General features: G+C 38.4%; 1 protein-coding gene across 5 annotated transcripts; it reads right to left on the reverse strand.

Annotated features, from left to right (window-relative positions):
• LOC104084555 (uncharacterized) lies at window positions 1-27186 on the reverse strand. Of its 5 annotated transcripts, XR_683639.4 has the most exons (10): window positions 27036-27186; window positions 24817-25024; window positions 24308-24499; window positions 23199-23288; window positions 22954-23115; window positions 19775-19942; window positions 18386-18502; window positions 18140-18301; window positions 12627-12696; window positions 11446-11510 (listed from the first exon to the last, which is right to left on the reverse strand). XR_683639.4 is itself a non-coding variant. In XM_070191435.1 (9 exons), the coding sequence occupies exons 2-9, from the start codon at window positions 24910-24912 to the stop codon at window positions 64-66; spliced, it is 1194 nt and encodes a 397-aa protein (XP_070047536.1). In that variant the 5' UTR covers window positions 24913-25024; window positions 27036-27186; the 3' UTR covers window positions 1-63. The 5 variants fall into 5 exon arrangements, 4 of the variants coding, with proteins under 4 accessions (XP_070047536.1, XP_070047540.1, XP_009586740.1 ...); XM_070191435.1 differs by lacking the exons at window positions 11446-11510; window positions 12627-12696 and adding an exon at window positions 1-270; XM_070191439.1 differs by lacking the exons at window positions 11446-11510; window positions 12627-12696 and adding an exon at window positions 2714-3057.

Consider the following 27186-nt stretch of genomic DNA (forward strand, 5'->3'; position numbering starts at 1 on the left):
TAATGACTAAGAAAATTAAATAAAGCTGATAAGTCTCATGATAGCATCAATACCGAATAACAATCACAATATTCCCAAAATCGGGTGAAACTGAGTCATAAGCTCTAACAGAAATACACTTAGAGTCTCTAAATACAATACTGTTTTGAACTGGAAATATACAGTAATATAGCCGAAAGCAGACCTGCGAGCGTCAAGCAGGTATACCTTGAAGTCTCCAAAGTAATTGATCAAATCATCGGCATCCGGCACGAACAGATGTACCTGGATCTGCACAAAAATATGCAAAAACATAGCATGAGTACACTACAACTATACCTAGTAAGTATCAAGCCTAACCTCGGTAGAGTAGTGACGAGGCTAGGTCGATGCCAGCTAGATAAAAGAAACCTGGACAGAATATGATATAATCTAATGACGGAAGCATGAAGTAAATGACAACAAAGCAGTACAATGAGGTGAGACTAACAACGGATAATAAAGCAATAAAGGACAACAAGAATGAGCATATGATAAGAACAACAAATAATCCAATTCAGTCAAATACTAGTAAAACAAATTAAAGAGTAACAACAGCCATTAAATCAACAAGCCTTTTCAACATAGAGTATACAACAAGAATCACAACTGAGGCACCACACCTCATATCCACATTTTACAATTTACAATCACAATCTTCCTTATATCGCTATGTGAGCCTTGCATTTAGTTTTAAAATGTTTTTTTTTCGAAAAAGCTACACGCGCTTTAGTCCCCTTATCTCACTGTGTGGCTTCAAGTAATTCCCTTACTAGAGACACACGTATAAATCCCATCTTATCTCGCTGCATGCACATCAACCCCTACCCTTATATCGCTGCATGTGCATCATATCACAACACAATAATCAACTCGCACCACACGTGTACATATGTCACAACATTGCCAAAATCAACAATACTGGTGATACCACAACATATAATATAACCCAAGGCTCAATCACAATGTGTACAATAATCTCAATAGCAACAAAAGGGATGAGAAACAACTCAACAAGGAAAGGTATCCCAACCAAAAAATGAGTTCAATCTAATTCGAAATACGTCCGAAACACACCCGAGCCTTCGGGGCTCCAAACCAAATATTCACACACATTTAAAAACATCATATGAACTCGCTCGCGTGATCAAAACACAAAAATAACACCTACAATCATGAATCGGACATCAAAATGTGTGAATTTCAAAGGAAAACTCAAGAACCTCTAGAATTGCAACCAAGCGTCCGAATCCTATCAAACCAACTCCAAATTACACCAAATTTTGCAGACTTCCAAATAGTAAAAAGAGCCTATTCCAATTCCCAAAACCAAATTCTGAACCTGATAGCCACAAGTCAACCTACGGTCAAACCTAGGAAAACTTCTAAACCTCAAATTGCCAACTTTCAGCAAAACAAGTCAAATTAACCTAGGGATCCCCGAATTCAAATTCCGGGCATACGCCTAAGTTCAAAATAACGATATGAACCTATCAGAGCCATCAAAATACCGTTTCGGGGTCGTTTTCATAAAAGTCAAACTTCGGTCAACATTTCCAACTTAAGCTTCTAAACCAAGAACCAAAGGCTCCAAATCAACCCAAAACCTTCCCGGAACGAAATTAACAACCCTGCAAGTCGTAAAACCACAAATACACATGTGTGAAGCATCAAAAGGGGAAATGGGGCTCAAGTACACAAAATGACTAGTCGGGTCGTTATATTCTCCCCCTCTTAAAACAAATGTTTATCCTCAAACGTGCATAGAGACATACCTGAAGTACCAAAAAGGTAAGGATAACATCTCCACATGTCGTGCTCGGTCTCCCAGGTCACCTCCTCGACCGCATGACCCCTCCATTAAACCTCTACTAAAGCAGTGCTCTTTGACCTCAACTTCCGGACCTGCCTATCCAAGATAGCCACTGGCTCCTCATCGTAAGTCAAATCCTTGTCCAATCGAATTGAGCTGAAATATAATACTTGTGATGGATCACCATAATACTTAAAGATCATGGAAACATAGAACACCAGGTGAACTGCCAATAAGCTAGGTGGCAATGCAAGTCTGTAGGCCACCTTGCCAACTCTCTTAAGGATCTCAAAAGGACCAATATACCTAGGTCTCAACTTGCCCTTCTTCCCGAACCTCATCACACTCTTGATGGGTAAAACCCGAAGCAAAACCCTCTCTCCCACCATAAATGCTACATCACGAGCCCTCCGATCAGCATAACTCTTCTGTTTAGACTGAGTTGTATGAAGCCGATCCTGAATCAACTTGACTTTCTCCAAGGCATCCCAAACCAAATCAGTGCCCAACAACCTAGCCTATTCCGTCTCAAACCAACCAACTGGAGAACGACATTGTCTCCCATATAAGGCCTCGTATAAGGAGTCATTTAAATACTCAATTGGTAACTGTTGTTATAGGAGAACTCTACAAACGGTAGAAACGGATCCTATGAACCCCTGAAATCCATAACACAGGCATGTAGCATATCCTCCAAGATCTGAATGGTGCGCTCGGACTACCCGTCCGTCTAGGGGTGAAATGTTGGACTCAACTTGTCACGTCCCAAACTCAGGGAGCGCGACCGGCGCTCAACCGAGAGAACCCAGCCGAGCAAGCCTATTAGACTTACTTCTACCCAAACTCATCCATGAATAAAGAGGAGATGTACTCCATTAATCAATCACTGAAAAGATTTTATTAACAACTTCCTTTTCATTCCCATTAGTAGCTTCATTCATAATTTTCAAAACATTACGAGTTTATAGAATTAATGAAAAAAATTCAAGTACCAATATTTCTAGTTCAATTCCCAACATCAACCATAACTCACAACCTGTCTACGGAGCCTCTAAATACAATAGAAGAGTAATATGAAAATGCCGGCAACAAGGCCCCGGCTATACCTCAAAACACTGTACATGAGAAACAAAAGATACATGACCCCGAAATGAAGTTGGGCTCACCAAATCAGCTGAATAGAGTGTACTGCTATCACTGATCAATGCCGCCTGCTGAAGAACCACCTGCATCCATTAAAGATGCAGCGCCCCCGGAAAAAGGGACGTTAGTACTGTCGAATAGCACTCGTATGTATGGCTAAAAATCCTCTTTCAAAATAGAATGCCCATATAAGAAAAGGCAACACACAGGAACAGCAAGTCACAATCAATAATATCCAAACGTCCAGTTAAAACATAAGAATTCTCAAAATACAAACTTCATATATAATTTTGGTTGGGAGATCATTAGCACCAATATACCACCGTCTTTGTTAGCACGGAGTCCGATCACGCCCGATCGGCTAGGCCATCTCCCCACGAATAATGTGGTTAAACATGTGATGCGAAAGAAAGTTGTTACCAAGAGTAGTACCACCATATGCGCAATATGGCGTCTGATCTCCACCCGATCAGCTAGGCCGTCTTCCCACATATGCCGTGCGGGTTGACTTTTCCAATCCACAAAGGTTCTAGTTTCATCCCAATTAAGGGGAATAATATCACAATCCACCCCTACACCGTCACGTGTAGTTTCAGATGTGGGCCTTATGACCCACCCTTCCTCGGTATTGCTAATGATGCTCCCAAAAATAGTTTTGATTTGATTTGCAAACAGAAATATCATAAATACAATTGTAATCACCTCAACATCTTTCACATTGTATGAATTCTCATTAGTATTTCTAGTCATTCACAACGACAATATTTCCTTGGCTCATTAGGCCATTCACAAGATTCTTTATTCCTGGCACAATGGCCGTATTTCATATTCCACACTTTCACCTCTTTCAATTTCAAAGATCACCATCAAGTATCAACATATAGGATATTTTAAAAATCATATACTTCAAATCCATTTGAAATGAAAACTTCAAACACAAATGGTTTCTTCCCAAAGAATGAAGCATACCAACCAATAATAGAAACACACATGAAAAATCATAAACAGTCAATACACCATTTACTCTTGCAATACTCTCCCCCCAGAAATGACAATGTACAATTTCAACACATGAGTATATAGAACTCGAATCACCCTGGATATATTTATAAATCAAAGCATTAGTTAAAGCAACCACTAATGGGCATGAATTTAGTACAAAAGCTTTTAGACAATTCTATCTTTCATTGAAACACGACTCAAAGCCATAATATTTTAATACGTAACCCACACTTTGAAACTTACTGAAACATTATGGAATTCAATTCCAAGAGAGAAAGTTTAGCCAACATACCTCAATTGCGCTTCTATAGACTCTACAATTTTTCGGAACCCTTAGCAACCTCAATCTATTTTAGCAATATACAAATTGAACCCAAAATTAGGAAAACGTTCATGGTTCTAGTTCACTTCTTATTTTTCCCACACTCTTTATCACATGCATGCAAAATAAATAACTTTCACACCCATGGACCATCTTATTAATACCCCATTATAGCTATGTTTGAAATTAAGAGCTAGGGTGATGAAGTCTTACCTTTTTGGATGAAGAATTTGGTACTCTACTTGAATATTTTCAAGCTTTGAGTGATGGTTGAAGATTAATTGGTGGGAATTAGGCCCTCCCTCTAGAACCCTCTCTCTCTCACACTAGAAATATGATAAATGAGCTTCAAAATGGGCTAAATGGGTGTTTTAACGGAATGGGGGTCGGGTTTTAAATTAAGAAAAAATGGGTGCCCGACACAGGTCTGCGGTCGCATATGCGACCGCATAATGGTTATGCGGTCCGCAAAGTGACCGCAGAAATGGCCCTCAGGGGCCTGAACTTACGGCCCAGGTATGCGACCAGTATGCGGTCCGCATACTCGTTCTGCGGTCGCATAATGCACCGCAGAACTACCTCCGCAAAAACTCAAGAGGGATTATGCGATCGATATGCAGTCCGCATATCGATTATGCGGTCGCATAATCGACCGCAAAACTGACCTCAAGTTGGCCAAACTTACTGCTTCACTCTATGGCCATTATGCGATCCGCAGAGTGATTATGCGGTCGTATAATAGGTTGCAGAAATGCGTTCTTCTGCGAAACATTTTCCTCTCAGTCCGTAGGGTACTGTTCAATCCAAAAAGTCCGAACCTACTAATATAATACAGGGATCTATCTCGGCACCATGAAACCCCGAGTTTTTAGTTTAAATTTTTACGGGTCCTTACACAACTGAACTCGTGTCCTAACTCACGATGCACAGCTCTCCAAAAATACGATGTGAACTGTGTGCCTAGTTCAGAGATAATGGACACCGACACACCATGATGGTGAACAATCTCACGGATATAGATCTGGGGCAGCTGCTCTGAAGAATAGGTAGTCACAACCGGAATGAAGTGCAGAGACTTGGTCAATCTATCCACAATAACCCACATTGCGTCAAATTTCTTCAAAGTCCATGGAAGCCCAACAACAAAATCTATGGTAACATGCTCCCACTTCACTCGGGAATCTCAAGTATCTGAAGCAAACTGCTCGGCCTCTGATGCTCGTACTTCACCTGCTGACAGTTCAAGAACCGAGCCATACTATATCTTTCATCATTCTTCTCCACCAATAACGCTGCCTCAAATCCTGATACATCTTGGCAACACTCGGATGAATGGAATACTGCGAACTGTGGGCCTCCTCAAGGATCAACTCACGCAACCCATCTACATTGGACGCACATATCCGGCCCTGCATCCGAAACACCTAGTCATCTCCAATAGAAACCTCATTGGCATCGCCGTGCTGCACTGTGTCCTTAAGGACAAGCAAATAGGGGTCGTCATACTAACCTGCTCTGATGCGCTCATACAAAGAAGACTGAGAAACTACGCAAGCAAGAACCCGGCTAGGCTCCGAAACATCCCGCCTCACTAACTGATTGGCCAAAGCCTGAACGTCCATGGCTAGTGGCCTCTCTGCTGCTAGTAAATATGCCAAATTGTCCATACTCTCAGCCTTTCTACTCAAGGCATCGACCACCACATTGGCCTTTTCGGATGATATAGTATGGTAATATCATAGTCTTTCAGCAACTGTAACCATCTCCACTACCGCAAATTAAGGTCCTTCTTCTTGAACAGATGCTGGAGACTCCGATGGTCGGTATAAACCTCGCATGGAGCACCATACAGATAGTGCCTCCAATCTTCAATGCGTGAACAATAGCTACCAATTCTAAGTCATGAACAGGGTAATTCTTCTCATGAATCTTCAACTACCGAGATGCGTAGGCAATCACCCTACCATCTTGCATCAATATCGTGCCAAGCCCAATACGTGATGCATCACAATATATAGTGTAAGACCCCAAACTTGTAGGCAACACCAACACTGGGGTCGTAGTCAATGCAGTCTTGAGCTTTGAAAGCTCACCTCACACTCGTTGGAAAATCTTAAAGGAGCATCTTTCTGGGTCAATCTAGTCAAAGGTGCAGCAATGGATGAGAAACCCTCTACGAAACCGATAATATCCGGTCCACCAAGGAAACTCCAAATCTCAGTAGCTGAAGACGGTCTAGGCCAACTCTTAACTGCCTCAATCTTCTTCGGATTTACCTTGATCCCCTCACTAGACACCACATGACCCAAAAATGCCACTAAAGCAAGCCAGAACTCATATTTGGAGAATTTTGTATATAAATTCTTATCCCTCAAGATCTAGACCATGATTCTCAAGTGCTGCTCATGATCCTCCAGGCTGCGAGAATATACTAAGATGTCAATAAACATGATGACGAAAGAATCAAGATACGGCCGAAATACAGTGTTCATCGGGTGCATAAATGTTGTTGGGGTGTTGGTCATCCCAAATGATATCACTAGAAACTCGTAGTGACCATGCCGAGTCCTGAAAGCAATCTTTGGGATATCCGGATCCCGAATCTTCAGCTGATGATACCAAGACCTCAAATCAATCTTCGAAAACACTCTAGCACCTTGAAGCTGATCAAACAAGTCATCAATGCTCAGTAATGGGTACCTGCTCTTCACTGTAACTTTGTTCACCTGTCTATAATCAATACACATCCGCATATAACAATCCTTCTTCTTCACAAATAGAACCGGAGCACCCCAAGGTGAAACACTCGGCCGGATGAAACCCTTATCAAGCAACTCCAGAAGTTGTTCATTTAACTCCTTCAACTCCATTGGTGCCATACAATATGGTGGAATAGAAATAGGCTGAGTGCCCGGTACCAGGTCAATACCAAAATCGATATCCCTATCGGGCGGCATGACCGGTAGGTCTACTAGGAACACATCGGAGAAATCTCTCACTATCGGAACTGACTCAATAGTAGGAGTACCAGCACTAATGTCCCTCACAAAGGCTAGATATGCTTTACACCCCTTCTCAACCATCCATTATGCCTTTAGAAAGGACACAACTCTGCTAGTAATATAATCCAGTGTACCCCTCCACTCCAACAGCGGCAAACCTGGCATAGCCAATGTCACGGTTTTGGCGTGACAGTCTAGAATAGCGTGATAGGGTGACAGCCAATCCATGCCCAAGATCACGTCAAAGTAAACCATACCAAGTAGCAATAGATCAACTCCGATTTCATAACCACCAATAGTGACTAAACACGACCGATAAACACAATCCACAATAATAGAATCTCCCACAAACGTGGACACATATATATGGGAGCACTCAAAGAATCACTGATATATCCAAATACGGAGCAAAGTAAGATGACACATATGAATAAGTGAAATCCAGATCAAATAAGACTGATGCATCCCTATGACAGACTGGAACAATACCTGTGATAACAGAATCCGATGCAACCGCATGAATTAGCGACTAAGTCTAAATGCATGAGAATAACTCAACAATAGAAGAAACAAAATGTAACAACTATTACAAATAAATGCACATAAGAGTAACTTGATGATGGAAACTAGAACATGCAATGACAAGTTCAATTAAAGCATGTGAGAATATAATTAACAACGAAAAATATAACAAATAATAATAACTTCAATTAGGTGTTTATATGAAATCTAAGGGTCTAAGCCGGTCAAATATCACATATAAGCCCGTGTACACACTCGTCACCTCATGTACACGTCTTTCACATAATTCGAATAGTTCAAACAATCCAAATCCTAAGGGGTAGTTCCCACACATAAAGTTAGACAAGATACTTACCTCAACTAGGCCAAATCAACACTCAAAATAGTTTTTCCCTTATAATTCGCCTTCGCACGGCTCAAATCTAACCAAAAATGACTTAATATCATCAAACAATGCAAGAGAAACCAATTTTAATCAATAAAGCTATGATCTTTACAAAATTCTCCAAAAGTCAACCCCGGGCCCGCCCAGTCAAAACCTGAGTCCAAGGGTAGATCTTGACTACCCATAACCCCACGAGTCTATATAAGTATTTTATTTTCAAATCCGAGTCCAATTTGACTCTCAAATCCCAAATTTTTAATTTTTCAAAACTTAGATAAAAGTCCCCACAATTTCTCTTTGATTCTCATAAATTTGATGTTAAATCTCATATATAATCATGAAATATAGTTGGAAATTGATCAAAACTACTTACCCAATTATTGTAGGTGAAAATTCCCTCTCCAAATCGCCTCCTACCAAGCCTAGGGTTCTAAAATGAGATGAAATCCCGTCTTTCCAACCCTTTGTTCAGTTGCAGATGTCGCAATTGCGACACTGAGTTCGCAATTGCGAAGAAAGTCTCGCAATTGCGGCTCCTGACAGCCTAAGAGGAAGTCGCAAATGCGACACTGGCTTCACAATTGCGAAGCCTGCTCCTATCGCAAATGCGAAACTAACCAGACTAGCCCACACTTCGCAATTGCGAGTGAGGCATCGCAATTGCGATACCTGCTCCCCTACTGCTCACTTCGCAATTGTGAGGCTGGTGCTTGCGATTGCGATAACTACAGCACCGACAACCCAAAAATGAATTCACTCCAATCTGAAACACGTCTGAAACTCACTCGAGCCCTCGAGGCTACAAACCAAATATCCACACAAGTCTAAAAACATCATATGAACTCGCTCACGCAATCAAAATACCAAAATAACACCTAGAACCATGAATCGGACATCAAAACGCATGAATTTCAAAAGAATACTCAAGAACCTCTAGAATGACAACCAAGCGTCTGAATCCTATCAAACCAACTCCAAATGACACCAAATTTTGCAGACAAGTTTCAAATAGCAAAAAGGACATATTCCAAGTCCCAAAACCAAATTCCGAACCCCGATAGTCACAAAGTCAACCCACGATCAAACTTAGAGAAACTTCTAAACCTCAAAAGGCCAACTTTTGGTAAAACAAGTCAAATCAACCTAGGGACCTCCGAATTCAAATTCAAGGCATACGCCCAAGTCCAAAATCACGATACGAACCTATCAGAGTCATCAAAATACTGTTCCGAGGTCGTTTTCACAAAAGTCAAACTTTGGTCAACATTTCCAACTTAAGCTTCTAAACCAAGAACCAAAGGGTCCAAATCAACCCAAAACCTTCCCGGAACGAAACTAACCAACCCAAAACGACCGATCGGATCGTTACATTTTTCTTTGTAGTTTACAAATTGATTATTTTTTCCTTTATCGCATAGAAGATGAAGAGAGAATAAAAATTAGGGTTAACAATTAAAAAAATCCATTTTTAGGGTTTGTTTTTTTTTACTTATTAGCTGACTTTAGTATTTTTTGGTATTAAATTAAGAACTTGTTTAGCAGTTTTAATTTTAATTTGGAGAGGTTTTCTATGCTTATGCCCCCCCCCCCCCCCTCCCCATTTTTTAACTCCAAGAATGTTTTGACTCTAACACACTGTGCTGGAGTTTCACATATAAAAGCTTCGAAGTCCAGCACGCTATGCTAGAATTTTTCGTGTTTTAGCTTCAGATATTTTTGTTCAAATTTATTTTCTGTACTAAAAAAGCACTTAAGTTTGAATAGTTTTAATACAATGATGAATTCTTGATTAGCAGTCTGAAAAGTGACTATTTGTCCATCTTTTCCATCGTTTTCTATAATCATTAAACATTTTCTTTTGATAGGTAGATAGAGGGTGTGTTTGGTATGAACTTGAAAATATTTTTTTTGGAAAATGAGTGATTTTATCACATATTTCCCATGTTTGGTTGATGAGTGGACTGTTTTTTTCTGAAAAATATTTTTTTAGAAAATATATAATTTAGACAAACACTATGGGATGGGAATGGAGGTGGGAGGGACCGAGGGGGCGGGATGGGGGAGGGGGTGCAGGCGGGGAGTTGGGTGGGGTGCGGGGTGGGAGGCGGGAAGGGGTGGGCGGGCGGGGGTTTCGGGGTGGGATGGGTGAGGTGGTATGTGGGGGTGGGGTATAGGGTGTGGAATGTTGAAAAAGAGTTTTGAAAAATGTTCCTCTACCAATTGAAGGAAAATATTTTTCCAAATATTTAAACCAACCAAACATGGAAAAATTGAAATATATTCCTTCCTACCAAACGTGCCATAATTTTGTTACCCAAGATTAAACCAGAATATAGTAATTTAGGGATGAGATTTGGTTGGAAAAAATTTGGAATTCAAGATACGTAAGCACCTCATAGACGTCAGCAACACCCTTCAATATAAGAGTCATTAGCAGATCTTAAGTGATGACACCGCACACTGAAGAGGCAAGTTTTAAGCTGTTCTATTACTTGAAACTTGACTGATATTTCCCTAGTACTGTACTATATATTTTATTACATCGTTTGAAAAAAATTCAACAAGAAAGAAAGAACAAAAGGATTAAAAAAGGGCGACCCATGTGCTGGGTACATTTGAGCTGAGTTCATTAAGGGTGTTTTGCAGTAAATTCTTAAGGAACTTTCTGTAGAAAACAGCGATAAAATATCAACCGTGTACAGTAAACTGACTAAATCATCTTTCTTTATTGTCCTATCATAAGAAAAGGGTTTACAAATAAGCATAATGGGATTCCTATGATTCCATTACTGCCGGCAATTGATCAGAAAGTAAACAGAGCCCTTCAGGGCCTTCAACTGTTTGAGTTAAAATCTAAAGTCTTGATGTTTGGTACGTCTAGTACAGAGCTTATTGCAAAGTATTTGAATTCTCAATTCTGCTCTCCTGAATGGAAATTTGTTGTGGACATTGGTTTAGAAGGCCGGGTGGAGTATAGCATCCACCATTATGATTCGCTAAAGTTGCGGTAGGATTCACCCAAACGTCTGATCTAGGTAGCTTAGATGACTGACACTGCATACTACTCTGTCCTCCAAAGTAAACACCATAATGGTTCCTGAATGTTGCTGCCGGTTTCACCAACACATTTGATTTTGGGTCTTCCGAAGACTGGCATTGCTGTTGCATGGCACTGTCTGCCATTTCCCATCTTCCATCCTCAGTTATTTTTAGAGTTTTCTTTTGCCTTCGCTTGCGCTTCCTCCATCTTGATCTGTGGATCTTCTTGGGAGCAACTTCAGAGCCTAAGACGTCACTGCTCTCCTGGTGTCATGTCATGCATTTTCAAAACCAATAAGATTCCACTCAAGCATTAAGCCAACTAAGCAAGGTACTAGGTAACTCTAACTCTGTACACCAAAGCTTGGATAGATGAAAAGAAATCACCTAGCATTTATTCAAATCCATATAATGTACATGTTTACACTACAATTTAGCAAGTCATTTTCCCCTCCATCCCTCTTGGGACACATGCAAAGGAAAGGCACTGATTTCTAATCTTTTTTTTTCTCTCTCCTTTTTTATAAGTAAGATATTTATTCATATCAAATCACAAAGTGGCGCTGGTTGTATATGGAAAAAAAAAAAGGCTAGAAAGGATCACTCTCCCTTTTAGCTATGCGTGGAGCTAAGTAAATCCATCATAGCATGTATATCATTTATGGGCTCAAGGCTTTAAATTACACCAAAGCTGATAATTGTAAACATATGTATTTCCAGCAGTGTAAAGCCCTAAATCTACATTCATTGTGTTTCATGTTCCTTTCTTTCCATACTGCCCAAACACAAGCTGGAACTTTGTTCTGGGTGTCTAACCTCTCTTTGGTGCTTTCTTGTTCCAGATTAATAGGGTGTCTTTTGGTGTATCAGAAGAGCTTCATGCATAGCAATCTAAGCAAAACATGCCCTTTCAAGATATGCGTTGTTCTTTCAAAGAATTTGCCAAGACCACTGTGTGACATTACTGCCAGGTTAGAGAGTGTAATATAGCAAGCCTCGAAAGTAAAGGTTCTCCTTCTGTCAGATCTCATCTCATATGGCTAAGTAGTGAGCTTCTTCTTCTCAAATTTTCTGATCAGATGCACCTTACTATCAACTTCCTAATTCTGGTAATTTTTCTTGAACCTGATGTCCTAAAAATCAGTTGAATAGATTAAAGCTACGGTTGCCTCAGAGAGGCAAAACTTCACTCTTTAGGATGATGAGTGCCAACATGCATCTTGTTGAGAAAATTGATGGAAATTTATGAGGATGAAGGGTCTTGACATAAAATTTAATTGGCCAGGAGAAAGCATATGACGAAGTGCCAAAAAGAATTTTGAGCGATGTTGGAAAAAAAATCACATTATGTAAATGTGATAAAAGACATGCATGAAATACCTGTCACAAGTGTGAGCACAATGGTAGGACATACAAAAGAGTGTTCATAAACAAGAGTTTACACCAGGATCTGCATTGAACCCGTATTTGTTAATTATAGGTGAGCTAACAAATAGTATGCAAGATGACGTCCCATGACATATGCTATTGCAGACGATTGTAATAATTAATGAAGCTAGCTAAAGTGTGAACCAAAAGCTTGCACCTTATAGAAGCACTCTAAAGATAGGACCTAGTGTATAAATACCTTTGCTTAGGATGTAAGAAATACACAGAAATACAAGAAGCATTTTCTTCTTCTTAAAATCTACATGGTATCAGAGCCATTGGTGTCTTTTTTAGGTGAGTTATCTCCCTCGCAGCACTAGGGTTCCGTTTCTACCAAAGAGGTGAGCTTTTTCTCTCTTGGTGGCTGTCTGCAACACAAATTCCTTCCGGTTCCGTCGAGACAGATTTGGTTTCCGGCGAGACAAATCATTTTTGAGCAATTTTCTTCAGATTTCCTTCTGAGTGGGCAGAAAATATGGAGACATTTAAGGAGACGGTTTCAGGAGAAATCTTGTCTTCGGATGAAATTCAGCTTCTCCATCGCCTCCTGGCCAAACTTGACTCCACTAATGTTGCCACATCCAATTATGTGCAATCAGGTACTGCCTTTGCTGCTCACCTTAATTCTTGGATTGTTGATTCTGGTGCAAATAGACACATGACAGGCTCTTCTAAAGGCATTCAAAACTATTCTCCGTGTCTCAAAGGAGATAATATTAAAATAGCCAATGGTTCTTTAACACCTATCTCTGGAACAGGTTTTGTCGTTTGTACTCCTAATATTAAACTATCATCTGTCTTCCATGTCCCTGAGTTCCATGTCAATCTTTTATCTGTTAGTGCCATCACGAAAGCTCTAAACTCCAGACTCCACTTGTGGGATCCCACTGGGTTGTTGTTGTTGCCATCACGAAAGCTCTAAACTGTAAAATTGAGTTCTCTCCCGATCATTGAATTTTTCAGGATCTTCAAATAGGGAAAAGGATTGGCAGTGGTAGATTGCATGATGACTTGTATATATTAGATGGAATTCAAAACTCTGGTCAAGCCTTTTTTGGGAAAGTAATGTCAACCAAGAAATAATACAGCGGCATAGACGGTTAAGACAACCATCATTCTTTGTTTTGAAGAAGTTATATCCCGATTTGTTTTCAAGGGCTCAATTTGAATCTTTGTTCTGTGATGCGTGTGAATATGTCAAGCATACTAGAAACTTTTATCCTATGAGTGATAATAGAAGCACAACTCCGTTTATGACTATTCATTCTGATGTATGGAGTCCTGCCCAAACTGTTTCTTTATTTGATAATCGATGGTTTGTTACTTTTATTGATTGTTGCACTAGGATGACTTGGGTATATTTGTTAAAAGCCGAAAGTGAAGTTTTCTCTTGTTTTCAGTCATTTCATAAGATGATTTGTACTCAGTTTGATGCCAAAATAAAAATCTTGAGAACTGACAATGGCAGCGAATACATGAATAAAAGATTTAGTGCTTATTTGGAGTCCAATGGGATAGTCCATCAGACTAGTTGTCCTTACACTAGTGCATAAAATGGGGTAGCTGAAAGAAAAAATAGGCATTTGTTAGAAGTAGCAAGATCTCTTATGTTCACCATGCATCTACCAAAACCTTATTGGGGGATGCTATTCTAGTGGCTGCATATCTTATCAACAGAATGCCACTTAAAACCCTCAATTTTCAAAGTCCTCTGGAAGCTTTAAAGGGTAAGAATGAAAATATTATTCCTCAAAAGGTGTTTAGGTGTGTTTGTATTGTCCACACTAGAAATTCTAGGAAACTTGATCCTAGAGCTATAAAGTGTGTTTTCATTAGGTATTCTCCGACACATAAAGGTTACAAATGCTATCATTCTCCCTCTAGGAGATCTTTTGTTAGCATGAACGTTACTTTTCGAGAATCTGAGCTCTATTTCAGTATTACCTCATCACATCTTCAAGGAGAGAGCAGTAAGGAGGAAGAGGTGATTCTACCTAGTTCCATTACTGGACCTCTTGATGACATTGTCATAGGGGAAATTGAAATTGGAGAAAGAATTCAAGGGAGACTATTGGGCATCTGGATAGGCCTGATTTGAAAACTTACTCAATGAGAAATGGAGCACAAGAAGCCATCATGCAATCTACCGAAATTGAACCTTCTTCTACTAGTGAGTTATCTACATTTCCCAATGAGTTAGATGAACCTATTGTTCACAGAAAAGGAGTCAGATCTTGCACCACCAAACACCCTGTATCTAATTTTGTCTCCTATAATTCTTTGTCTCCCTTCTATAGAGCCTTTGCCTTGTCTATTTCTTCTGTGTCTATTCCCCAAAATTGGAGGGAAGCTTTTGCAGATCCTAAATGGAAGTAAGCTATGATTGAAGGCCTTGTCAAAAAATGAGACTTGAGAACTTGTCATTTCACCATCAGACAAGAAGTTGGTTAGCTGCAAATGGGTCTTCGCTATGAAGCACAAAGCTGATGGCTCGATTCAAAGATTCAAAGCAAGATTGGTGGCTAAGGGATTTACTCAGACTTATGGAGTGGACTATCAAGAGCCATTTCCCCTCCTAGCTAAGATAAACACTATTAGAATTCTTTTGTCTTGTGCAGCTAATCTTGATTGGGACTTGCAACAGTTTGATGTGAAGAATGCATTTCTTCATGAAGACTTAGAAGAAAAGGTGTATATGGAGATTCCTCCTGGATTTGATACTGCACAAAGTCAAGGAAAGGTATGCATATGGAAGAAAGCATTGTACGGACTGAAGCAATCTCCCAGAGCTTGTCAAATTGACAGATTATGCAAAGCAATGATCTCCTTTGGTTACCAACAAAGCAATGTTGATCACACCCTCTTCATAAGACATCATACGGGTAAACTCATTCTTCTCATAGTTTATGTTGATGACATAGTAATGACAGGAGATGACAAAGAAAAGATGACCCGATTGAAGAAGTTGTTGGCACATGAATTTGAGATCAAAGATCTAGGAAAATTGCAGTACTTCTTGGGAATTAGGTTTCTAGATCAAAAAGAGGAATCTTTATTTCTCAGAGGAAGTATATTCTGGATCTCTTGAAAGAAACTGGTATAACAGGTCAGGGGCGGATCTATAGCCTCAATTATGGGGCTGGTGAACCCATGATCCTTTCGCCAAACTAGGTATTTTATGTATATATTTTCTAGAATTCGTCCAATATTATGTATTTGCACCCATGCTCCATAAAGGTTGAATGGTGCACTTGGTTCAATACTTAATTATTTACTCAAAGAAACAAGGATCAATTCTCACTTTATACTTTTTTCCCCTCCTTTCTTTTATGGTGCACTCATGTTCTAGATATCCTAGATCCGCCTCTGTGACAGGTTGTACACCCATAGAATCGCCAGTTGAAAGCAATCACAAGCTACAAAGCTGAGTTGGAGAGTCAGTTGATAAGGAGAGATATCAGAGGTTGGTTGGAAGACCCATTTATCTCTCTCACACTAGACCAGACATAGCCTATTCAGTTAGCCTGGTGAGTCAGTTCATCCATGATCCCCGAGATCCTCATATGCAAGTTGTCTTTCACATTTTGCGGTATCTGAAGTCTGCTCCAGGGAAAAGTCTACTTTTCTCCAAACATGATCACCTCCAAATAGAAGCCTTTACAGACGCGGATTGGGTTGGATCTCTGGATAACAGAAGATCTACATCAGTTATTGTACGCTCGTAGGAGGAAACTTGGTTACTTGGAGAAGCAAGAAGCAAAGTGTAGTTGCTAGATCAAGTGCGGAGGCAGAATATAGAGCTATGGCCCAAGGTGTTTGCGAACTGCTTAGGCTACAAAAACTACTAGAGGAATTGAGACTGTGTGAAAAGGAAAAACTTTCCTTGTATTGTGACAATAAGAATGCCATCAGTATAGCTCATAATCCAATCCAGCATGACCGAACAAAGCATGTGGAAATTGATCGACACTACATCAAAAAAAAATTGCAACTAGTGTATTGAGTTTGTTTCATGTGTCATCGCAAAAATAGTTAGTTGATGTGTTTACCAAGGATCTCAACAAACAGACTTTTCATACACTAGTTTGCAAGTTGGGCATGTGCGACATCTTTGCACCAACTTGAGGGGGAGTGTTGATTGGCTTAATTATTATGAAAATTTTGATTCTGATTGAGAAAGATTTGATTCTGATTGAGATTTGATTTTATTCTGATTGATTGTAATTTTACTTCCTTCCTAAAATAGTCATAGGACCTAGTGTATAAATACTTTTGCTTAGGGAGGTAAAAAATACACAGAAATACAAGAAGCCTTTTCTTCTTCTTAAAATCTGCAGATAATCCCTAACATCACCACATACTGGGCTGAAGTTACTCTATGACTTCATTGGAGTTGCACCTGAATCAACTGTAACCACACTTGGTACACCGTAACTTTCTTTTCTCCTACTTAAAGCAGGACAATAATGCTTACTCTCAGTAGTCACATGGAAGCAGATTATTGTCTCGAAGATCACACGATAATTCAAACAAAAGTACCCCCAAATTTATCTATAAGTTTTATTCAAACACCAATCCATCATTATTGAAAGTTGCCTAGGTTAGCATTACACATCACTTCTGGCACAGGGGTTAAAGATTACAGGGGTGGCAGAGTAAGCAGACTCACCATTTGCTGAAGAAGATCCTGGACTTGGAAGAGCAGAAAGAGGGGTAAATGCCAAACTTTCTCCTTTCAACAATTCAAAATACTATAAACTAAATACCACCTTATATTACTTCAACCTTAATGTTACTTCTTTTCAACTATCTACTCCATCCATTTACATCTCAAACTGTCACTCACAGTGTTTCTTTATCAGAGGCAATACAATCATCCTTCCTTTTTTTGTTTTTTTTTTTTATAAGTAAAATCTTTTATTAAAATGGTACCAAGATGGTACACACTCGTTCTTTTTTTTAACATTTTACGCTTAAAGTCAAACCAGGTCAATTTAATGGGACAGAGGAAGTACTGAATTTTATTGGACTAATAATTAATCTTATTAATACAACTATCACTTCAATAATTTATTTGTACTTTCGTAAATATCTGCAAGTTTTCTTTAAATTCCAACATTTATGTGCAGCCTCTGAAGGAAAATGCACACATCACTCTGTATTGATATATTCAGACAACCTATCTGGAAGGTGTCCTATGTCACATTCATGTTTGAAACTTTTGAACCATGATTTCTGAGGCTACAGGATTTTCATCAAGCATGACTTGAACAATCCCATTGTGAGACTACTAGAGAAGAATGACATAAATCCCCAAGGAAATCAACTATATGTTGGGGAGAAGATATCACATGGCAAAGCCCTCTACTATTTCCAGAAATGGTACACAAACATAAACACAAAGAAAGAGAGGCATCCTCTGAATGCAAACAAACTCAATAGCTTCTTGATCTACAGAGCCATACCTTCGCAGATTTGCTGTCTTCACATAAAAGATATATATCTCCATCCTTTCCTTCTTGCAATGTATGATCTACTGCATTATTGCCTTCACTGGAAGGACCAGTCTCACCTGTGTTGCAGCTAAGAGAAGCTGGGCGAATGTTCCAACATAGATTTAAGCAATCCTGCACGGACAGAGGATAAAATAAAATCAATATGCTATGAGCATTGACTGATAGAAGTTGTAGAAAGTAGCAGATATGACTTACTGAACCTAAATGACCAAGGTTTCCACAGTTGTAGCAAGATGCTTGTCTTGGTCTATAATCTTTGTAATCAATGCAGCAAAGATGGCCAAAAGCTTTGCAAACCCAGCATTGAATTTTCTATCCAGGTTGAACCATCAAATTCACCATTAGTTTAGCATGAATATTTCTTACAATATACTACTTTCAGAAAAGTAATCAAAATAAAGGACTAGAATGTTGCACCCAAGGCTATGGCGTAGCGACCAATAAAGATGGATTGAAAATCATAAGAGACTGAGGCTCAAATCCCAAAAGAGAAACAAAAAACTTGAGTATTTTTTCCCGTGTTCCTTGTGAGCCGGGATCAAACTCTTCTCTGAGTATGATTAGGCACTCAGTAAGGAGAAGGCAGAATCTAGGTGCTACACTAAACTAGGCATCACCTGGGATAGCATGACTTGTATTTATTTATTCAATGGTTATGTCTCTAACATGACAACTTGATGAAATGTGAGGCAAGTGAGGTAAATGGCCAATATTACTGGAAGGATTTCTCTTTCGAAAAATGGTAATGTAACTCTTGTTATCAGTTTAATAGATATTTCTTATATGGTTCATGTTCAGAATTGGGTTCCTACCAATCTCGAAATAGGCTATTGCTTTCGGCTTCTTTCCCCAACCAGTCGCCCTTGTGTGGGAGGGGCTTAGCTTGGCGACTTCTCATTTGTGGGGAATAAAACTATATTCTGCTCAGTCCTTGGTCGGCGGGAGTTACCGAGTACGTGTCCTGGTGAGAAGTTGCAGGTACACAGTAAATTGTCGAGGCACGCACAACGTCACCCAAACACCATAGTTATTACAAAAAATAACTGACCAAAAAGCTGTTTTAGTTCACACAGTCAACAACATAAAATTACAGAAAGCATATTTAAGAGGATTTTTCTTTTTTTAGAAATGGTAAGTGTACTTAAGAGGATTTTCTCATAAATGCTACAGAATATTAACAAATCCACATCAATAATTGCATAATCGAACATTAATGTAATAGTCTAAGTAAGAGCTTAAAAGATTGCCGTCAGTAAATTACGGATTATGGTATGACCATTACAACAACAACAACATACCTAGCGTAATCCCACATAGTTGGGTACTTGGGTCTGAAGAGGGTAGTGTGTACGCAGATCTTACCCCTACCTTGTGGAGTAGAGAGGCAGACTCCAATAGACCCTCGGCTCAAGAAAAGCATATGCACAACAGCAATGTATGGAATGACTATTATTTGTTTTAGAAGTTCAAGAGAATAGTTTCCAAAAGTAATGACTCAATAGGCACCATAGTATAAACTACAATAATTGCCTACTAAACGACGATGTATGCTAATACCAGATAAAGTTGATAAACCTCACATACCTCAAGATCACTAGAGGAGTAACAATCTTTACAAGTGAACATGTCATGTCCTGTGTCACCACATTTTAAACAAAATTCACAAGATTGATCTTGTAGTATCTGTATTTTAGTATCAGGACAGTCTCGGGCTAAATGGCCTCTTCTCTTGCAAGTGAAGCAACCTCTGATCTGGAAACAAAAATATGGACTTCATCTTAATATCAGTTCCTTGCCACCCCCTCCCCCTAGAAGAAAAGTAAAAGAAAGGGGAAAAAAGGGAAGATAGCATAATAAAGGTAAGGAAAGGTAAAGCCTCAAAAAATAACAGTAAGGAAGAAGATGAAGTAAATAATTGAGCCAAATATTGCCAGATTGCTTCAAATTGTGGAACAAGCACGAGTTCATGATCTGCTATCTAACCGAAAACCTTATTTGCTAAGAACATGCTTTCTTTACTTAAATCAACAAACTTAGAAAACAACCTTGGTCAAAGAAAAATAAATTCTTAATCCATACAGAATCTATGGGTCCTGAAATAGTAAGACTACTAAGAAGTCATCAGTGGAATCACATTTTTCTAAGTTGAACGAACTTGGATTTGGTTTCAATTACAAGTAAAATATTTTTCTTAGTGATAAGATGTTATGAGCAGTCTCCCTTGACGAAAATCATTTATTCATTTTTCATTTATTATTGTTATCATCGCAACTATTATTTATGTAATACTTCTTCTTTGTTGATATCCATGATATGAAATGCCTATAAATGAGCATGAAATTGGAACTGAATCAAAGGTATAATACTTCTAGTGCAAGAAGGAGTTTCATTAATTTTTCAACAAATGATAAGATTTTCTTCATTGATCATCTTGACCTTTCATAAAATCACTGAGACCACGACTAGACGTTAGTTGAGATGGCTCAAACAATGTGGATTCATATAAAGATATCTAATTGATCAAATTTATATGAATCTATGTTCATATCAAGGTATCTAATCTGTTAAAGTAAATGAATCTATATATGTCATATGCGTCAAATGTATTAAAGCTTTTCCGGGTTATATGGCACCAAGCGTCTGTGATCTGATTAATAGGCTTCTCTCCCTAAACCAAGTGGTTAACATCCTTACTCTATCTTCCATCCCAACTATTCTTTTTTTATTGTTAAAGATAAATACATTAACTTCGGCAACAAGAGAGTGCTTCAAAATAAGTACAAGAAGAAGCTACATTACGAATTGTGTAATGAGCTATCCTTTATATCATCACAGACTTCTTTTATAGTTATTGGTTACACACTTACATGTGCTTTCTTAATCTTTGCCATAATACACATAAGCTATATTGGTGCAATTGAGTGTATCTTCTTATCTTCTTACTCTATTCCCGATCAGAGGGCTATATTTATGTTGTTTTATGTCCAAGTTCTACTATAGTAGAATCATAGGAAGAATTGACCAATTGGCGTCCTAATCAAACTTAGTCGGCACTATCTTTTTTCTTTATCTTCTTCTATTTCTTGTTCTTTTTCTTCTTTTCATCTGTATTAACTTTGGTAAACTTAGAGAAGATTGAATACATTAGAGGAATACTAATCATAAATGAACCTGCATAATCTCAGGATACTTCATGCTACGCTTATGAAGTAGCCATACAGGGTAACTTTGTGATATTTCAATGTTTGTTAGTCTATGTAAAACTACCACAGCCAAAAATTTTGTTATCAAAATATTTTCTGTTGAACAGGAAGCATTTAAGCAAAAAAAAAAAAAAAAAAATTCCCATTACCCCCAAATTTAGCATGAGACTGTACATGCAGAAACCATCACAAATACCCCCAACTATTTATTTTGTTGGACAAGGAAATAAAATGTATACCACAAATACAGCCATAAACTAAACGGAAAAGATTTGAGCAGCGGATGTGTTGAGTCCCACATCGGTGGAATGTGAATTTCCTGGACTCTTATATGGTCTTGGGCAATCCTCACCTCATGAGCTAGCTTTTAGGGTTGAGTTAGGCCCAAGGTCTATTTATCATGGTATCAGAGCCAGATTCACCCCAATTCATTGTTTGCCGATGTTGGGCCTCCATATATTAATCACGCTCCAGATGCCAAGCCTGGGCGTGCGAAGGAGTTTTGGTAAGTCCCACATCGGATGGGGTTGGAGCAATTGGTCTCCTTAAATGGCTTGGACAATCCTCACCTCATGAGCTAGCTTTTGGGGTTGAGTTAGGGCCAAAGTCCATTTATCATGGTATTAGAGTCACGCCCATCCCAATTTATTTATTGTTACCGATGTTGGGCCCCTATTATGTTGTCCACGCTCCAGTTTGCAGGCCTAGGCGTGAGGGGAGTGTTGAGCCCACTTCAGTTGGATGTGGATTTTCTGGACTCCTAATATGATTTTAGGCAATCCTCACCTTATGAACTAGCTTTTAGCGTTGAGTTAGGTCCAAGGTCTTTTTATCAAATCAACCCCCAATGATGATTACATGCTTAACTAGCTAATTCTCAAAAGAACACCAACTTCCAAGAGGTATTAAGAGCATGAGCAAAAAGATAACTCAAATTTAAAACATCTCACAAGAAACTAGAAAGGTGAGAGAAGGAGATCAAATGGATGTTAAACTTAGGCAACAGATGGAAATATAATTAAAAATCGTTAGAGAAACAACAAAATAAAAGACAGAGAGAAGAAATAACCTAAAGAGAACTCAATAGAACAAAGTTTTTGTGTGTGTGTGTGTGTGTGTGTGTGTGTGTGAGAGAGAGAGAGAGAGAGAGAGAGAGAGAGAGAGAGAGAGAGAAAGAGAACTCAGATATAATTGGACATATTTAACATATCATTTCGGATTTTGCCACTATGGTTAGACGCCTATAACAAGTTTTTCTAAGTTACTTCTTCAAGGGTGCAAAGAGAACCAAGCCCTGTCAACCAAGCTCTTCAGTTCCTTGACTTAATGGGTAGAACATAGATATGTGCATATCATTTGGATCCTTCAATACACATCAGAACTGCACCAAGTTGACCATACCAGTTTAATACAGGTGCAAACTCACGTTCATCTAACATGGGCGGGGAACAGGAGAAATAACTAAAAGACAGCCCAGGGAAAAGGTATGCTCCAAGTGTCGACATAACATATATTAAAGTTTGTCAGAGAATGAAACTGGTGAAACAATTGTTACCAGACCTTCTTGCAATATTTTCCATTATGCCCATAATGCCCACAGCGAAAGCATGGCCGTTTCTTCTTTTCAAGAGGGCTACAACCTGCTGCTCCATGATTTTCTTCACCACACCTCTGGCATGTTTCCCATCTGCTTCCTTTAAAGTCAAAATATCTAGGCGCCCGCTAAAAAAGTTGGTAATCTTAAGCTATCACAGTTGTTGAAAGCAAGGACTTAAACATGAGGTCTGAATTTTAAGTATACTCACAAGAAGTGCCTGCATCACAAAACTTTCCCTTGTGCCAAATAATTCAGTCTCCAAAACCATCACTTGTTTCGCATCTGTTGCAGCATGCACCTGCAAGGCAGTCTCCTTAATAAACCTCTAAATTCAATTGCCAAAGGCTATGATAAAATCAGATATTATTAGGTGTTTTACGCTAACACGTTCTTCACTTCAATGCACAAACGAAACAAATGTTGCAAACTAAAATGGGAAAGAAAACGAAAAAGACAGCGAAGCTATTAAATTTGATCTCATCATTATGTTGCAAGTGGATATCAAAGATAAAATAATAGATTAACTAAGGGGTTAGGAAATTGGCACCTAAACTATGTTTTCTTCCGTTTCAATCCAAAACTATTATCAGAAGTACCCTAAGGTGCAAATAAATAGAAATATGAAATAGAATGTCTTTCATTTCTGTAACTAATTTAAATAACAGCAGCAACAAGAATATATGTTCTATCGACTCAGCTACGGCCAACAGGTACACATTTTAGAATACTATAAATAATTCACACAAACCCACACCCATGTTACACTCGTTCAGTATGGGCACATCAAGGCAAATGAAGAATCCATATAAAATAAGTATGAACGCCACAATCAGTTTGGCAAATTTTCTAAAGCGTCTTCTTCTTCGTTCTTTTTCTTAAATACTGGTTCTTTGGTCAGAGTTTCAAGTGGAGCCCCAAAAGCTCCCCAGATTTCACTGGCTGTTGAAGACTCCACCCACAACATCATCACTTTCTGCGCAGGATTATAACCTTCCTTACCATTAGCCTAGAGAGAGTCATTGACAAAGAACTTTTGAAACTTGAAAGTACCATGAGCAGATTCATATTAGTAAAGTAACCACATAACCAGTAATTATGTTTCGTAATTAGTTTAAGGAACAATTTATTATTTGCATCTATATCTGCTCTGAACTATCGTAAAAAGAAACAAAAGGATGCAATTAAACACAAATTCAAAACTGGATCTCCTTTTAACATCTGTACTTAAAATGCTGCTATTTAAATGACAATCAGTTTGGCAAAGTGGCAGAGAAAGTAAAAATGTGTAGACACTGAGAAGTAGGATTAATGACTTACAATAGTCTCTTGCTCTTCACTTCTCTCTTTGTCCACCATTGGTGGTTTCGACTGAGTTTTAAGTGTATATGCCGACAAATCTTCACCACCTTCAGGGGAGGATAAACATTGTTCAGTGACTGTTGAAGCCATTACATCACCAGTAATTTCAGCTCCATCTTTTTGTTGACTATCTCCTTTCCCACCATTAGCCTAAGATAATTAGGGACATTTTTTTCAGATGCCAAGAGGAGGTTCATATTCAAAAAGAACCATTAACTACGTCTCTGACATGGTTTTGAAGGAAGAACTTTTTGCTTTTTATTTCAATCTGTCGCTGCCCAGAACTAATGCTATAAAGCAGCAGGAAGACTCATTTAAATACAAATCTGAGAGGATATCCCTATGGTATCCTACTTGAATACCCACAGTCAAAATAGGACCCCAAAAAAAAAGCTACAATGTGTTTTTTTGGACACTAAAAGGAAAGCTACAGTATCACATATCAGAGGTAGGATTAACGAACTTACAATAGCCTCTTCTTCTTCACTCCTCTCTTTTTGCACTGTCGGTGGTTTCGTCACAGGTTTAAGATCTGCTGCAAAGCAGCCCATATCTTCAGACATTCTTCACCTACAGAGTAGGATATACACAGCTCACTGACTGTTGAAGACTCCACCTAATCACCAGCTATTGTTCTCCAGATTTTGGTTGATTATATACTTTCATAACATTAGCCTGCAAAAAATATTAATGTAAGAGATTCTCTTTAAAACACCAAAAAATGTTTATACTCAAAAAATATATTATTTACTGTATTAAGGGCGATTTTTCATCTGCTTCTTGCAGTTCTGCTTTATCTTTTTGCCTTTTTTGATAGGTTCTTGATTAAAAAGAATTTGGGATTCTAGCTTCTATGATTGGGGACTTGTTCTTCTTTTCCTATTGTTAATGCCAAAATTTGACACAGATGAACTGAAGGATTAATACAGCCGAGTCAAAAACCAAATCCTTGAAGCTACTCCACTGGGGGACAATAATTGTCCACAACGATAGATCAGGCCTAAAATGGGCTTGGTTGGGCCAAGATTACACCCAGAAATGGGCTATCCAAAAAACTAAATTCAAGAGAAAGCTATAACCCAATTTAGAATGGCATATGAGGGTTACCACATCTGACCAAGTTCAAGGAAGCTCTTACAGTTAGAAGAACCAGTCAGCTACTAACTTCTCACAAATCGTGGACGGATGAGGATCCGTTGGTCAGATGATACAACCCCTAGAATGGAGGAGTCAGCCAATCAAGCCGCCTATCCTTCTTAAGATTTTATGCAATGAACCAAATATGCAAGAATGATGGAGGAAATCTAGAAGAAGGTGCCCAAATGGAAAAGGCAGCCCAGCAGCTAGTTTTAGTATTTATAAATAGGCTAATTGACTGTATATACTATATAGTAGTGGCCATCATCATCTGCATCCAACATATCAAGTTTCTCTTGTTATCAAATAATTCAAATTCTTCATGTTCAATTTACAATACTCACTTTATTTACAAGTTCTTTTCACATTCCTTTAATGCTTCTTAATACCTCACACATTTACAAGAATCTCTCGTTCTTTTAATCTGCCAATGATACTTCTTAGCAATAACCGTGAGTGAGGAAAGAGGGTACCAACTGAATAATATATCGATCTTCAACATTAGCCGTTCAAGGGAAGAGAATGGGTTTCACTGAGGAAATCTCTCCTTCAAAAAAAAACACGAGTGTATCTTCATGACAATGGACTACTTCACCAAGAGGGTAAGCCTAGTCAACAGAATCAGTCAAGCAAGTTAATGTGGTCAAATTTATTAAGAACCAAATCATATATAGATTTGGCATACATGAAACAGTCATATCTGGTCGAGCTACAATGTTCACCAAATAGTATGGTTGACATTTAAATGAATTTGCCAAAGGCTTCATCTTATTGTTGAAGTGTGTGACCATCTCATCTAAAAGATTAAGTTGTTAGAGATGGTACACTTTTATTTACATAATCATGTCTTCAACACTTATTAATTAACACATTGAAAGACATATTTATACATGATCATTAAGGATATTCAATGTCATTATTTTTACTAGAAAACATATGCTACTATGGATCCCAAAAGCGGTATACTTTTGTTTTATTTAAAATGTGGTATCACATTGAAGTTTCAAAGTTTCTCCTAAACTATCTTCACTTGTTTCCTGAACAGATGCAAATAATTTCCATAATTAGAATTCAAATTAGTACAATCAAGTCGTAAAATACCTACATCACATGTATGGTAAGCATTTGGTACCACTTGAACACGGATACGTCAAAGCAAGACAAAGAGTCAATGTTACATAGGTGACTACACCACTGTCAGTTTTGAAATGTCAGTAATTTATCAACCCAAAGAAAAAAGTGACTACGCCACTGTGAAATCAAAGATATGATCTTTAAATTCCACCTTTTAATTCATGAATTCCACCTTTTACAAAATGGACCATTGAATATTATCTTCTCTTGCTCAACTGTAAGACCAACTTTCTCATTAATTGAGTATCTCTTGAAACAAATCTTACAATGCTGTTCTAAATCTAAAAGTAGAAAAAAGAGTATCATTTCTGTTGCTTCAACTAACCAATGCAAGGTTCAGAGCGCATATTCTATTTAGAAGAATCTTTCCCCCAAAAACGAAAAAAGAAAGATAGGAGGAAGAAGAAAAACTTACCAGAAGCAAAAGTGGCATTCCATTTTCAGATACAAGGGGGAACTACTCGCATGGGCGTGAGCATAGGTGTTGACGGAAATGAGAAATAAAGAAGAAATAAGATGATGAATTTGTAATCTTGTTCTAATATTTGTAAATCTCTTCTGGATTT

This window comes from Nicotiana tomentosiformis, chromosome 1 (genome assembly GCF_000390325.3).
Source record: "Nicotiana tomentosiformis chromosome 1, ASM39032v3, whole genome shotgun sequence".
In the NCBI taxonomy this organism is placed as follows: Eukaryota; Viridiplantae; Streptophyta; class Magnoliopsida; order Solanales; family Solanaceae; genus Nicotiana; species Nicotiana tomentosiformis.

Coding starts and splice junctions, on each gene's coding strand:
- LOC104084555 (XM_009588445.4), bottom strand. CDS start 24,912: ATGTCTGAAGATATGGGCTGCTTTGCAGCAGATCTTAAACCTGTGACG. Junction 23,289..24,307: donor GTGAAGAGCAAGAGACTATT/GTAAGTCATTAA, acceptor ACTGCCTTGCAG/GTGCATGCTGCAACAGATGC. Junction 23,116..23,198: donor TTGTGATGCAGGCACTTCTT/GTGAGTATACTT, acceptor CAACTTTTTTAG/CGGGCGCCTAGATATTTTGA.